This window comes from Erythrolamprus reginae, chromosome 1 (assembly GCF_031021105.1).
Source record: "Erythrolamprus reginae isolate rEryReg1 chromosome 1, rEryReg1.hap1, whole genome shotgun sequence".
Lineage (NCBI taxonomy): Eukaryota > Metazoa > Chordata > Lepidosauria > Squamata > Dipsadidae > Erythrolamprus > Erythrolamprus reginae.
Window position 1 is genome coordinate 391,537,110 of NC_091950.1, and position 15,457 is coordinate 391,552,566.

Consider the following 15,457-nt stretch of genomic DNA (forward strand, 5'->3'; position numbering starts at 1 on the left):
TCCAAGTAGGGCCACAACTGGTGCACCAGGCGAATCTGGGCAAACGCCCCCCCTTTTCTAATCTCCGTGGGGAGCTGGTTCCAGAGAGTCGGGCTGCCACAGAGAAGGCTCTTCTCCTGGGACTCGCCAGATGACATTGTTTAGTCGACGGGACCCAGAGAAGACCAACTTTTGCACAGCTTCTCTCAATGACTATGGATGGAGAAGATAGGAGCTTGCAAGTTGTCTTGAGATTGCATTGTTCATGGGAAAGCAGTAAGGAACAATTTAATAGTGAGCCGGAGTGGTGCAACAGGTAGAGTGCTGTATTGCAGGTCACTGAAGCTGACTGTAGATCTGTAGGTCAGCGGTTCAAATCTAATCAGCAACTCAAGGTTGACTCAGCCTTCCATCCTTCCGAGGTTAGATAGATAGATAGATAGATAGATAGATAGATAGATAGATAGATAGATAGATAGATAGATAGATAGATAGTAACAATAGAAATAGCATTTAGGCTTATATACCATCCCAAAACATGGTTTACAATGTAAGTATTATTTGCATATTCCCCTCAACAATCTTAGTCCTCATTTTACTGACCACAGAAGGATGGAAGGCTCAGACAAACTTAAGCCCATCAGGATCGAACTCCAGGCTGCGGGCAGAGTTAACCTGCAATATTGAATTCTAACCACAGCACCACCATGGCTTTGTTGATTTAAAAATGAGGTGCTGCAATATAAACCTTCCTTTTGTGGAAAATAATTTTTTATTTTTTCACTCCAATCACGTATGCAAAATAACATACCATCAATCTTGAATTACATTGCAATAATTCATTTTTTAAATTCGGTATTCATAATCCATCCAATGCTGCCTCCTTTACTTTTGACATCTGAACAAGAATAATTACTCAAATTTCTTATATACATTTAAAAAGCTATCAGCTAATACGGTTTTTAGGCTGCTTCTTTTCTAATCACATCTAATCATTTAGGCCGTAGTGCTTCAATCTTCTCTATATATCCTTAATATCAATTTCATGTATATTTCTTACCATTACTTTTATGATAGTTGCCCTTTAACAAAGAAAAGAAAGAAACAAAATTTCCCAATCATATCAACTAAATCCTAAATTTTATCTAACTGTTACAGGGGTCAAGAGTATATCAACTGGGGGGGAGGGGGAATTCAAATAGTTTGTCACATATGTCCCCATAAACCCAATTAATAATAATTCCTTTTAATAGGTAAATTTTAAAAAAAATTAAAAGGAAACCTTCCTTTATTGCTTATTTCTCAGTTTGGTCTGGCTTTTATGCATTTACATTAGATTTTTATTTATTTATTTATTTATTTATAGATTCCGGGCGGCTCACAACAGTAATAGAAAAAACAATGTACAATACAAATCTAATAATTAAAACTAAAAACCCATAATTTAAAAAACATGCACACAACATACCATACATAAATAATATAGGCCTGGGGAAGTTATCTCAGTTCCCCCATACCTGACGGCAGAAGTGGGATTTAAGGAGTTTACGAAAGGCAAGGAGGGTGGGGGCAGTTCTAATCTCAGGGGTGAGCTGGTTCCAGAGGGTCGGGGCCGCCACATAGAAGGCTCTTCCCCTGCGACCCACCAAATGACATTGTTTCGTTGACGGGACCCGGAAAAGGCCAACTCTGTGGGACCTAATCGGTTGCTGGGATTCGTGCGGCAGAAGGCGGTCCCGGAGATATTCTGGTCCGATGCCATGAAGGGCTTTATAGGTCATAACCAACACTTTGAATTGTGACCGGAAATTGATCGGCAGCCAATGCAGACTGCGGAGTGTTGGTGTAACATGGGCATACCTGGGTAAGCCCATGACTGCTCTCGCAGCTGCATTCTGAAAGATGTTTCTCTAATGTGAGCTGTGGATCGAGGAGGACGCCCATAATATTGAACTCATAATAGTCACTGTTTACTGACACTAAACTTTCCCCACTAAAATCAAGTTACAGGTTGCATACAATTGACTTTAGGCAGCTATGAAAATAATTGGGGATTTCAAATCAGACCTTGTAGATGTTTGTAAGCCCCTTCAAGGAGTGCTCGCTAAAGTCTTTGCCCAACTCCAGTTCACATGGATGTCAAGTTCCTGTTTAAACCTCCTCCTTACATCATAAAGACATGCTTTAAAAAGTCGTAGATCTTTAAAAAATAAAAGCTATAGAATCATTCTGACTGTATAGTCTGGGGTAGGCAAAGTTGGCTCTTCTATGACTTGAGGACTTCAACTCCCAGAATTCCTGAGCTAACATGATTGGCTCAGGAATTCTGGGAGTTGAAGTCCACAAGTCATAGAAGAGCCAACTTTGCCTACCCCTGGTATAGTCCATAGAGTTCCATTCCACAAGCCCCCAGCTGCTTAAGGGTGCAACTTAATGGATTTATTGGGAAAGAAGAAAGACCAGTATTTGAGGATTTTTTAAAATAAAAATAAAAAACAGTGCAAGGTGCATTTTCCTTCTCTCTCTGTTCAATCAATATTTAATTTCTCTTTCAGTAAGAATACACAACAGGATGTACAGTAATATAAAAATCTGCTACTTTCCAAATTGTTTTATGAGGTTTGCCTCCGTCTCCAATTTTTTGTTTGTTGTTTGTTTGGTCACACTTTGTTTTTTAAAAATTGCAAGAAGAGGGAGATTATGATCCCGCTATATAGAATGCTGGTGAGACCACATTTGGAATACTGTGTTCAGTTCTGGAGACCTCACCTACAAAAAGATATTGACAAAATTGAACGGGTCCAAAGACGGGCTACAAGAATGGTGGAAGGTCTTAAGCATAAAACGTATCAGGAAAGACTTAATGAACTCAATCTGTATAGTCTGGAGGACAGAAGGAAAAGGGGGGACATGATCGAAACATTTAAATATATTAAAGGGTTAAATAAGGTCCAGGAGGGAAGTGTTTTTAATAGGAAAGTGAACACAAGAACAAGGGGACACAATCTGAAGTTAGTTGGGGGAAAGATCAAAAGCAACATGAGAAAATATTATTTTACTGAAAGAGTAGTAGATCCTTGGAACAAACTTCCAGCAGACGTGGTTGGTAAATCCACAGTAACTGAATTTAAACATGCCTGGGATAAACATATATCCATCCTAAGATAAAATACAGGAAATAGTATAAGGGCAGACTAGATGGACCATGAGGTCTTTTTCTGCTGTCAGACTTCTATGTTTCTATGCTTTTACCATGACCTTACATTAGCAATCAGAGCTTTTTAACACATGGCTAAAATTACCCAGTGCCTATGTCAGTATAGAAATGCCTGGGTAAGGCATGTCATTTACTACCTTATTCAGTAACCATGGGAACCACACATAGGAAAGGAGAGCAACTTAGGAACCGCCCTTCTATTATTACCACCACCACCACCCTATTTCTGTTGTAGTTCAGTAGACATGTGCCTGGATTAGTGGGAGAAAGAGACAAAGACACTTAGGGTGAAAAGTCTTTTTCAAAAATATTTAATCAATTTTCCTGATTTGTAAGAGACTAGGGAAGGCCAGATTCTAAAAATAAAACTCAAATACTTGGCCACCTAATGAGAAGGAAGGACTCACTGGAGAAGAGCCCAATGCTGGGAAAGATTGAGGGCAAAAGAAGAAGGGGACAACCGAGAATGAGATGGCTGGATGGAGTCACTGAAGCAGTCGGCATGAGATTAAATGGACTTTGGGCAGTGATGGGCTGCTGCCCCCATACTGGGGGTAGTAAGTTTCTGCACTATTTATTGAATAATTAATAGGTTTTTTTAATCATCCTTCCTTCTCTAGCACCTTAGTATGATCCTTAATTACTTTTAAAATAGGCAATAATTAAATAGTATGTTCTTACCCGTAAAAGCTTTAATCATTTTAATCATCATCTAGAACTGAACTTTTATAGCAGTTAAAGAAAATTGAGTTACTTGCCTAATCTGTTATCATACTGAACCTAAAAAAATATATAAAAAATATAAAAAAATAAAAAATAATAATAATAATAAAAAAATAAAAAAAATAAAAAATAAAAATAAAAAAATAAAATAAAATAAAATAAAATAAAAAAAATAAAATAAATAAAATAAAATAAAATAAAATAAAATAAAATAAAATAAAATAAAATAAAATAAAATAAAATAAAATAAAATAAAATAAAATAAAATAAAATAAAATAAAATAAAATAAAATAAAATAAAATAAAATAAAATAAAATAAAATAAAATAAAATAAAATAAAATAAAATAAAATAAAATAAAATAAAATAAAATAAAATAAAATAAAATAAAATAAAATAAAATAAAATAAAATAAAATATTTGGTAGCCCTTCACTGGTTGGAACCCATCCCTGCTGTAAAGCTTAGGCTGCAAAGCACTGTGAAGCGCTGTATAAGTCTAAGTGCTATTGCTATTGTATATTACTCAGAAAACAGGTGCTCGGTTCCTAGCTCTGCGTATCGCTAATGACCTTGGCTGGCTGGAGCACAGCTGGGCTTCCATTCCATCTCCCTTTCTTCACACTTCAATCTTTCACCCTACACACACACCCATACTAATATGTGACTGTCAGCTTGTGAAGCTTGGATAGGTGAGATGCTGCCATGACAGTACAAATGTATCAAGATCCATTTTCGTTTTCTGTTTAAAGTCTCTACCTCTATTCCCAATTGGGTCAAAATTTATCTTGCAGTTCTCATTCTTGTTTGGAGAAGGATCCTCTGTTTTTCTCCTTAAAGATGCCTAAAGATATATTTTTTAACGTTCTCTTGCTGGCTTTTAATGACAGAAAGTGACAGAAGTTTTTAAAACTTTTCGGAAGGCCAGGAGGGTGAGGGCAGTGCGAATCTCTAGGGGGAGTTGGTTCCAGAGGACCGGAGCTGCCACAAAGAAGGCTCTTCCCCATAATCCTGCCAGTTGGCATTGCTTGACTGACAGGACCCGGAGAAGGCCAACTCTGTAGGATCTAATCAGTTGCTGGGACATGAGAGGCATAGGTTCCTTAGGCTTTCCTGAAGCCTAGGGAGGGTGAGAACAGCCCAACAGGCCTACCAGAAGTCTGCGCACATGTGTTTGGGGAGTTGTATGTGCAGAGAGAGCATTGCATTATGGGTGTGGGCACATGTGCAAGCACTATTGCACGCCTGCGCGCCCTTTTGGTACCTGAGCAAAATAAAGGTTCGCCATCACTGACATTGGGTACCTCTGCTTATCAAGGAAAATACCCACTTAATAATACTTTCTGCATTCCAATCCATGACGCTCTGGAGGACAGCAATGTTTTATCTGCCTTTTTGGAATACCGCAGGGATGGGACCATCCTTGTCTCAGGGGAAAATATGTATTTAAAGGGTGAGGTTCATAACTGTGTATCTGTGATTTGTTTCTTTTCTTTCAGACCAGTGTTTCCATTGAAATTCGGTACCAAGCCATGGATGGCAGTGTTGGGGTTTGGAATGATGATGAATTCTTGGAGAGTCCCAGGGTCCATCCAGACAGTGACCCCTATGAAACTGATGTTCTGCTTCCCAGCCACAGGCTTTCAAGCAAGACCAGCAATGCAGAGAAAGCCTTCCGGAGGTGAGTTTGTCTAACCACTTCCGCGGTGGCGCGGTAGCTAGAGTGCAGTACTGCAGGCTACTTCTGCTGAATGCCCGCTGCCTGCAATTTGGCAGAACAAATCTCACCAAGCTCAAAGTTGACTCAGCCTTCCATCCTTCCATGGTGGGTAAAATGAGGACCCAAACTGTTGGGGGCAATATGCTGTCTCTTACAGAGAACTGTAAATCACTCTAAACTGTAAATCACTCGGAACCGCCTTCTGTGTCATAGAGCATCTTTGTGTCATAGAGCATCTAACCTAAATGTTGGAAGTATATTCATGGAAGAGGCCTAAAATTTGAGCCTCAACATCATTGGATTTTGAATGATCCTTTTGCAGCTTCCCCAGGATATCTGTTGCCAGTATGTTTCAATCTGTTCTGAGTTGAACACAACTGTGCCCAACATAAAATATCCTTCTTAGCCACTTATCTGTTTAATGCACCTTTGGCGTATAACTATGCTAGCCATATGACTCTGGAAATTATCTTCAGATAATGCTGTCTCCCTCGACCAAGAAACAGAGATAAAAGCTGTGCCCTAGAATTGAGCACAACTAATAGGGAAAGTTGGTATAAATGTTGTCAGTTTTCTACTGTTTTGGGTATATTCTCTCCACCTGTTTTCCAAATTGCACAGAACAGCAAGGATCTCTCTTGAGCAAGGCAAAAAATAGAAAAAGCCAATTTGTTATATGAAATGGCTTTGAACTGTCTAATTGGAGCTGTAAATCAGCTACCCAGGATCAATATGTAACCATTTTGTTGCTGGGCAGAAACAAGATGCTTAATGTTAACAAGCATAAAATGCCACCACGTGTGTGTGTTGACAGCCTCATTTAGGAGATCCAGATATATGTTTGATGCCTTCCAAACCCTGACAAGAAAAAACTGGGAGTAGCGATTCAGAAGAAAAGGCATCATCCATCAGTTTCAAACTTTTGCTAAGCCATCTAAAGAGAAACTACATAATAACTGAGCATCTTTAAAGGGAAGAGAAGACATTTGATAAATAGCTCGGAAGGTAATTGCACAGCAATTGGAAACCATTTCACAGAATGATCTCTCAGATAATGGGCATCTATATGAATTTGCTCCATCTATGGTTGTTTTGTAGTTATTTGGGTGACATTGACCATGTGCTAGTGGACTATCAATTTTAAGCTTTTTCATTTATGCAATTCCATTTACAGTGGTACCTCTACCTAAGAATGCCTCTACTTACGAACTTTTCTAGATAAGAACCGGGTATTCAAGATTTTTTTTTGCCTCTTCTCAAGAACTATTTTCCACTTATAAACCCGAGCCTCTGAAACTGTAACCGGAAAAGGCAGGGAGAAGCCTCCGTGGGGCCTCTCTAGGAATCTCCTGAGAGGAAACAGGGCCGGAAAAGGTGGGAAGAAGCCTCTGTGGGGCCTCTCTAGGAATCTCCTGGGAGGAAACAGGACCGGAAAAGGTGGGAAGAAGCCTCTGTGGGGCCTCTCTAGGAATCTCCTGGGAGGAAACAGGACCGGAAAAGGTGGGAAGAAGCCTCTGTGGGGGCTCTCTAGGAATCTCCTGGGAGGAAACAGGACCGGAAAAGGTGGGAAGAAGCCTCTGTGGGGCCTCTCTAGGAATCTCCTGAGAGGAAACAGGGCCGGAAAAGGTGGGAAGAAGCCTCTGTGGGGCCTCTCTAGGAATCCCCTAGGAGGAAACAGGTCCGGAAAAGGTGGGAAGAAGCCTCTGTGGGGCCTCTCTAGGAATCTCCTGGAGGAAACAGGGCCTCCACTCTCCCTGCATTATTTGCTTTTGCGTTGATTCCTATGGGAAAAATTGCTTCTCCTTACAAACTTTTCTCCTTAAGAACCTGATCACTGAGCAAATTAAATTGGTAAGTATTGTATTCAATTGTAAAAATTGTATTCAACTTGAGCTGTGCAGGCGTGTACATATGCACCAGTCCACAGTTGTGAAATTTGAACTGCACATGGTCGTGTATGCCAGCCCATCGCTGGCAGAGTCCAGTTCCCCTCTCCCCCTCCCCTCTGCTGGATCACCAAGTCACAAAGTTGGGGACAGCTGACCTAGAGATTAAACTTGACTAGTAAAAACATAAAACATCCAAATGAGATTTCAGGATTGGACAATCTTGTGTTTTTTCTATGATTAAAAAGAACAAGTTTATTGGTTGTTTTTTTTTTTTAAATAATGATGTTCCAAACTCCAAAATGTAGGATAAGAGTTTTAAGGCCAGCTTGAACATCATAACATTTCTAATAGAATCTAACTAGAAAATGTTTTTTTAGGAAAGGGTCTACTAATGTAATTTTGTTTGTTTTACAAGAAATGACCATCGAGTGAGAATTTGAACTTTCAAACCACATAACTTCTTTCACATCTTTGTTCTTGCAGTTTCTCTGTTAAACAAAATATCCAGAACCTCCTGCAAACCATTAATTCAAGCTCTCATCCTGAAAAGTCCTGTTGTTTTAAGCAATAAATGAAACAATTAGCCAGCCATCCTCCAAATAATCTCCTAACTTCACTGCAAACATATGCATTTCTTGACAAACCAACATTGAAAAATTTCCTCCTCACCCCCTCACCCCCAGGTTGAATGCACACACTCTTTTTTTCATCATTCTTTATCCATTGGGTGAAAATATATTTGTCAATTCTGACTAGTTGCACTAAGGGTTTCTCCAGATGTTATCTACTGGCTGTGCAGCTAAAGTGAATCTATAATGAATTACGGTAGTTTTGAAGTTGATGCCCTCTAGCGTCCATGTGGCGTAAAACAAGGGACCGGTCTGTTTAGGAAAGAGATGTAAATTGCATTTCTGTAAGAAAAGTAGTAACAAGATAAAATCACTGGATAGGAAAGCCTCGATGGCGCAGTGGTTAGAGTACAGTCCTGCAAGCTACTTTTGCTGATCACCGGCTTCCAGCAGTTGGGCAGATCGAATCTCAGTAGGCTCAAGGTTGACTCAACCTTCCATCCTTCCGAGGTCGGTAAAATGAGGACCCAGATTTTTGGGGGCAATATAGTCACTCTCTGTAAACTGCTTAGAGAGGGCTGTAAAGCACCGTGAAGCGGTATATAAGTCTAAATGTATTGCTGTTAAGCATTTCATTCATCTGTGTAGGTGAATAGGTGTATATATGGGAGTACAAATGCGCACAGCAGCATGCATGCAATATTTTGCAGCATGAGCTGGAAATGCATCTGAATGCTCTATTGTTGAGACATTAATTATAGTTTGTTCAGAAGGGGCACCAGGGGTGAAATGTTCCCGGTTCGCTTGTGCCTGTCGGTCATCAGAGAGCTGGTTATGAAGGGAGCGTGAGGTCCCCCCCCCAATGCTGCCGTTTGGGTTCTTTTGCCCTCCGCGCATGCACAGAATGCTATGCGCATAAGGTAAAATCACTCAAATGGCAGCATCCAGGCAGGTGGGCAGAGCCTCGTGCTCCCTTCGCGACCAGCTCTCCGATGACTGACAGTTACGAGCGAAGCTGGAGCATTTTACCTCTGGGGGGCACTCAGTGCCCTGAGTCTGCAGAGAAGGGCGGCATAGAAATCCAACCAAATAAATGAATGAATGAATGATATAATTCAATGCTGGGGAGGGCAAAAACACTTTCCCCCACCCACTGGAAGTCCTCTGGAGGCTGTAAATGGGCTGTCTCCCACCTTCTGGTGGGCCCAGTAGGCTCATGTTTCACCCTCCCCAGGCTCCAAAGGCTTCTCTAGAGCCATGGAAGGGTAAAAATGTCCCCATCTTCCCAGAGGCTCTCTGGAAGCCAAAAACACCCTCCCAGAGCCTCTGTGTGAGCCAGAAATCAACTGGCTGACATACACATGCAAGTTAGAGCTGAGCTAGGGTGACAGCTCACGTGCCAGCAGATATGGCTCTGCATGCCCCCTGTGGCACCCGTGCCATAGGTTCGCCATCACCGACTTACATTATGCCTTCTCACCTTTAACCCATTCATAGGGAATGTGCACAGCTATGCTATTTATCTCTCCAATTCATTTACTATTTATCCTAGAATTGCTGTTCCTGCTCTCAGCATCAATCCTTGGTGCCTGAAAGAAAACACCCCATAGTATATAAACAGTTCTTCTATTGACCCTCATTATTCTAGGCAAGAAGATGATGAATTGTATTACCATAGTGGTGATGAACTGCTGGGTGAGGGAGATACCATCAGCCAAGAGTCTTTGAACGCCAGGTATGAAGCTCAGATATGCCTGGGAGTGACTCAAGTGTGGGGTGTTGTGCTAAAGAAAGATTTCTTGGGGGGGCACGGTATTTTCCCCACTCCCCAAGAAAACTCTAGTCATCTTATAGCATTTGCAATTTGCATTAATTTAAGCCATTCTCTGGATTTTTATTGTGCAAACCTACGGTAGCCAGGGAATTCTCATAAATTCCTTTGCTGGTTGAAACAATGCTTTGTTCTGCCCTGTATTTTTTGTTGCTTGTTGTAAGAGCCTCAGAGTTCATTTGGAATGGGGCAACACCTGGACTGAAATCCATATCAATCAATCTCAGAAACAAACAAACAAAAAGCAACTTGCAATTGTTGCACCAGCTTTCTTTCCTGAACAGCTAACTATTTATGAGAACCTGGCATAATTGCAGAAATGTCTGGTGTGCGTTTGCTGAGCTTTTATGTAAACCTTTCCAAAGAGCATGCACAATGCAATATGATGTCATGGTAAGTAGATGTGGTGAAGTTTAATTTGCATTCCCAGCAGGGAGGGATTGCATTCCAGAGAAGTTGGGGGGGGGGGAGAGGTTTAGAGAATTTGGGAAGAAAAGAGTCAGACCAGCTCCTCCTTAGGAATTCTCAGAATATGTGTTGAATAGTGTAAGTATTTGCTTTAATTTGAAAAATTTCTGTCTATAGAGGAGGAACAATATAGGAAACTCCTTCGAACGGGGTCCCCAAACTTGGCAACTTTAAGACTTGTGGACTTCAATTCCCAGAATTCTCCAACTAGCGTAGCTTTAAAAGAACCTCAGTATGTTTTTTAAAGAAAAATACTTTTGGAGCCCAGACAGTAGGTGAGGCTTACTCTGCTACCTCTTGATGATAGAAGATTAGGTTGGTAACTACTATGTATGAAGGTTATCTGGAAAGTAAGGTTACAAGCAGTGCAGGGCTACCAAATTTTTTACTAACACACTGTGGGCATGGTTTATGCATTTTCTTTCAACATCTTTCAGTGCAAATTGGGTGCTCGGGAGTGGAGCTCTGTTTTCGCTACCACACTGTGTTCCCCCCAGACCAGGCAGTAGCCCAATCAGTGAAGAGCTACCAAAATTTTTACTACCACACTGTGTGCGTGGCTTATGCAGGATGCCCTGCATTTTCTTTCAACTTCTTTCAGTGCAAATTGGATGCTCTGGGGTGGAGCTCCATTTTTGCTACCCCATTGCGTCTCCGTGTTCCCCCCCCCATCCAGGGAGCAGCCCACCCCTGAGCCCACCCCTGGTTACAAGGCACGTAGTTCTCACAGGGAAAGTTCATAGGGGAAATTGGTATTACTATTGTGTAGCAAGAAACCAGCGGAAGAGGACGAGCAGTGCCAGTGGTCAGTAGATCATCAACTGGTTAGAGATAAGCGTCCTCATATTTTCTCCCTCCAAGTGCGAAGTGCACACTGTAATAAGCTACCTGGATGCTAAGGGCATGAACGCTGCTGCGATGGGTGCTCAAGATTTGTGCGCAATGGATGCCCAAGATTGTTTGCATTGATTACTGAGTTTTGATTTTTTTTAGATGAAGGAGAATGGGTATGGCGCCACTACATTGATTGACGTTTGCTCTCTGGAATATGATGATAAGCCCAAGTTTCATCTCCTATCACTATACAGTTGAGAAAAGCCTCGCCTTCAATCTCGTAATGGTCAAGAAATTGTTAAGCAGCACTGACTCTGTCAATTTTGTGCACTTCAGTAAGCATCTTGGGCACCCATCGCAGCAACATTCACGCCCTAATGTTCAGGTAGCGTATTATAGTGTGCACTTCACACATGGAGGGAAACGGAATGAGGACGCTAATCTCTAACCTTCACCACAATGCCAGTCGATGATCTTCTCTTCTGCTGGCTTCCTGTTGCACAATGATAATACCAACTTCCCCCACGAGCATTCCCCACGAGTAGTGATGGGCGAATGGTGTTCGGGTTCGGCAAGTTTGGATGAACTTCGCGCAAAATTAGGCCGAACCCAAACGGTTCGTGGCACCAAAGCTCCACCCCTGGAATCCCATTGTTTTTTTAAATTTATTTATTTATTTATTTTTATTTTTATGAAAAAGGACCCCACAGCAGCGCCGCAAGCAAAGGGAGGTCCTTTCACATGAAAATAAAAACTTTTACTTTTACATGAAAAGACTTCCCTTTGCTTGCAACGCTGCTACGGCATTCTTTTTCATAAAAATAAAAAAAACTATTTTACGTGAAAAGACCTCCATTTGAAGGAGCTGGGAAATCCCTTCCACAAAGAGATTCCAGGGGGTGGAGCTTTGACATCACGTATACCGGCAGGTTGCTAAGGATGCCAAAGTGATCACTTTCTGGATTCCATGATCACTTTGGCATCCTTAGCAACCTGCCGGTGTACGTGACATCCAAGCTCCACCCCCAGAATCTCTTCATGGGATTCCCCAGCTCCTTTTGTGCCTCCCGACCGTCCGACAGCTCACCGGTGTTCGTCTTCCTCCGCCGCCACCGGCGCCCAGATCCTCCGCCTCTTCTCAGCAGATGACAACTGGGCGGTGACTTTCGCGGTGTTCGGCACGAACACTGAACTAAAGCACAATTTTTTTTAAAAATCCAGGTTCGGTTCCGGCATGCCGAACCCCACAAAATTCGGTACGGACCCGAATTGTGTGGGTTCGGTTCGCCCAACACTATCCATGAGAGCTACATGCCTTGTAACCTTACTTTCCAGATATTCCTTGTAGTAATCCACTAGGAAAGAACGATGGTAGATTTTATGTAGGCCAGTGAAGGAATACTAAGTTTTGGGTGGGGTGAGTAACATGCAAACCAGAACAATATTTGTGTAAGAATTGAACTGTTCACTGTGGGTCCAAGCGCAAGAGAAGTTCTACTAAACAGACAACGGTCAGCTTAAGGGCAACAAAGCCTAAACTGGGACATCAGAGAGGGGACTCAGTTCATTCATTGGAGGAAGTTAATTTACAGAAGCTAAGCAAAATATAAAGAAAAACACTATTATGTCCCTTCCAAACAAAATGTTACATTCCCAGTTTTTGTTTAACCTTTTGCAGATGATGTTTATTTATTTCTGGAGTCAAGGCAAATGTCTACATACAATTCTGATTTAAGAACAGACAGCCTCACCCTTAGGGTCTCTTTCCCATCATTCTCCCATGATGAAACTGTTGTTTGTATATACTTAGAGAGAGAGTTCGGAAAGGGCAGAGTGAACCAATTTCCCCTTGTGGATGGCTGCGGACAGAATTCCTTGAAACCATGTAAATTCTTAAAGATTCCTCCTCCCCTCCCATTCCATTCTTCCTCATTAAATAAACAAGGCTAAAAAGAACTCTGATAGGGTTTTGACTTGTTTTTTTTTAATGGAAATTGGCTAACTTAAGGTCAAGGATGGAAGGAATAGAAGGGAGAAACATTCAGAGAGCAAAATTGCACAGCTGCCAGTCTTCACTCAAAGTCGGATGGATACAATGCTTTCCTACTATGAGAATTGTTTCAGAACTCATCTGTGTTCCAAATGGGAATTAAGCACATGCCAGGCATGTACTACAGAATGACTGTATTCCCATAACATACTTAACAAGGTCCATTTCCATCTGGCGGTTCCACCTGTGCAATTTCTGACAAGCAAAGTCAACTGCAGAGATTCACGTAACAACCTTGGCTACAAAAAAAAAGGCATAAAATCTCATGCAATTAACTCAACTGCCTTGCTGAAATCCTGCTCCCTCCCTCCCTCCCCATCTTTTTAATTGTAATTTGTATTTTTATTTGAATCAGAAATATTTATTTTTATGGTTTTATTATTTTTAATGTTGTAAGCCACCCCGAGTCGCCTTAAGATTGAGGGGGTGGAGGCAATCAAATCAAATCAATAAATAGCAGTCATAAGTCAAAGACTTTCTTTTATTCAGGTTTTTAGGACCATTTTCTAGATAAAAATCCTCTGATAGTAGATTGCAGTACAAGAATACCCCCCCCCCCCACCTCCAAAATCTCAGAACAAGAAGCACCATCTCATAAATTCAGAATAACATCAGAATAACATAATGTAAGTAATCATTGAAAGGTAAACGGGTAGCAGATGACATATATAATTATAGCTTAGCTAAAAGTTTAAAGAAATCTCAAATCCAGCAGCATCACAGACTCATCAAGAAAACTTAGAATAAGTTGGTTTTTACTAGGGTGGGAGCCATCTATGACCAGGTACCATATTAAATTGGATTGTCTTGGACTGAGCTTGTTTAACTTGTTTCCTGAGATTGGCTACTGGGATTCACATAAGACATTAAACAACAAATGTGAGATTTGTGTCACATTTAGCCACAAAAATATAACCAAATTATTATTAACTTATTATTAAGCATATTACGTGAACACATATTCTATTTTTTTAACTGAACTGATAATTATATTAATTGTGTTTGAAGCTTCACAAGACAAAACCCAATGTAAACAACTTGGGATGAGCTGTTCCCACAAGAACCTTTCTGTATGCAAAGAATGGGTGAAAAATGCTTGCTTTCAAGTACCTAAGCTTACACAATAATTGTCATTTTTCAAGGTTGGTACTCTGCTATTTTCTCCAAGGAATCCTAGAGGCAATATTATTTCATAAATGTGAACAATTATTCTCCAAAGAATCCTAGAGGCTAAATTATTTCATAAATGTGAACAATTACCGTGTTTCCCCGAAAGTAAGACAGTGTCTTACTTTCTTTTTACCCCCAAAAGCCCCACTACGTCTTACTTTCGGGGTATGTCTTACATTGGAAAAAAATTGAAAGGGTCGCGTTCCCGAAGGCATCTCCCCAGAGTCCAGAAGGGCAGCCGCGGGACAGGAGCCTCGTGAGCCCTTTTCCAAGTTCAACCTCAGGACTCCAAGCGGCGTGCACGCGTGGAGCCACAGACGCGTGTCGGGGAAACGTGTGTCTGGAGGGGAGGAGCCGCTCTGCGCAGTTGGGCAGCCCCACCTGCCTGCCGGAAAGGAGGCGGGCGAAGGAGGGCACAGCTCCGGCCACTCGCCTCGGAGCTGGTCGGCCTCGCTGGCTGCTTGCAGCCGAGCCTTGGCAGGACTCGGTTGCTGGGACGAGTGCCTTCGCTGCAAGCCGCCGCCCGCTCGGCTCGCTTCGGACCAGCGCCGTCCTTCGCTTTGCCAAGCCGGGGAAGAGGCAGTGGCGCCGCGGCGAGGCGAAGGCGAGGGGCGCGTGGGGAGCTTGGAAGCGAAGTCATCGGGCTCCCCCCGGCAATACCCCCGTGTTTCCCCGAAAGTAAGACATATGTCTTACTTTCGGGGTATGGCTTATATTAGCCGACCCCCCTGAAACCCCCGATACGTCTTACAATCGGGGGTGTCTTACTATCGGGGAAACAGGGTATTATTCACAAGAATCCTCTCCCATCCTGAGAGATTCCTGCCTATGGAAAAGTAACATACCAAGGGAAGGATTTCATCACAGAATATAAACATTCATTCAAATTTCCAATTACTTTCTGTTCTTGTTTGGTGTACAGAATTATTTTTCTGTTGTACACTATTCAGACAACATACATTTATAAAAATCTTCTCTCTACTTGCTTAGCCCTATTTTGCCATAGTA

The 15,457-nt window shown here is 41.7% G+C and overlaps 1 protein-coding gene across 1 annotated transcript in view; it reads left to right on the forward strand.

Moving 5' to 3' along the window:
* The window catches only part of OTOF (otoferlin), a 263,931-nt gene that overhangs the window by 129,183 nt on the left and 119,291 nt on the right, over nt 1-15,457 (forward strand). Inside the window, exon 5 of the mRNA XM_070734905.1 lies at nt 5,418-5,599. Within this exon, the coding sequence (XP_070591006.1) occupies nt 5,418-5,599 (182 nt within the window). The remainder of the gene's footprint in view (nt 1-5,417; nt 5,600-15,457) is intronic.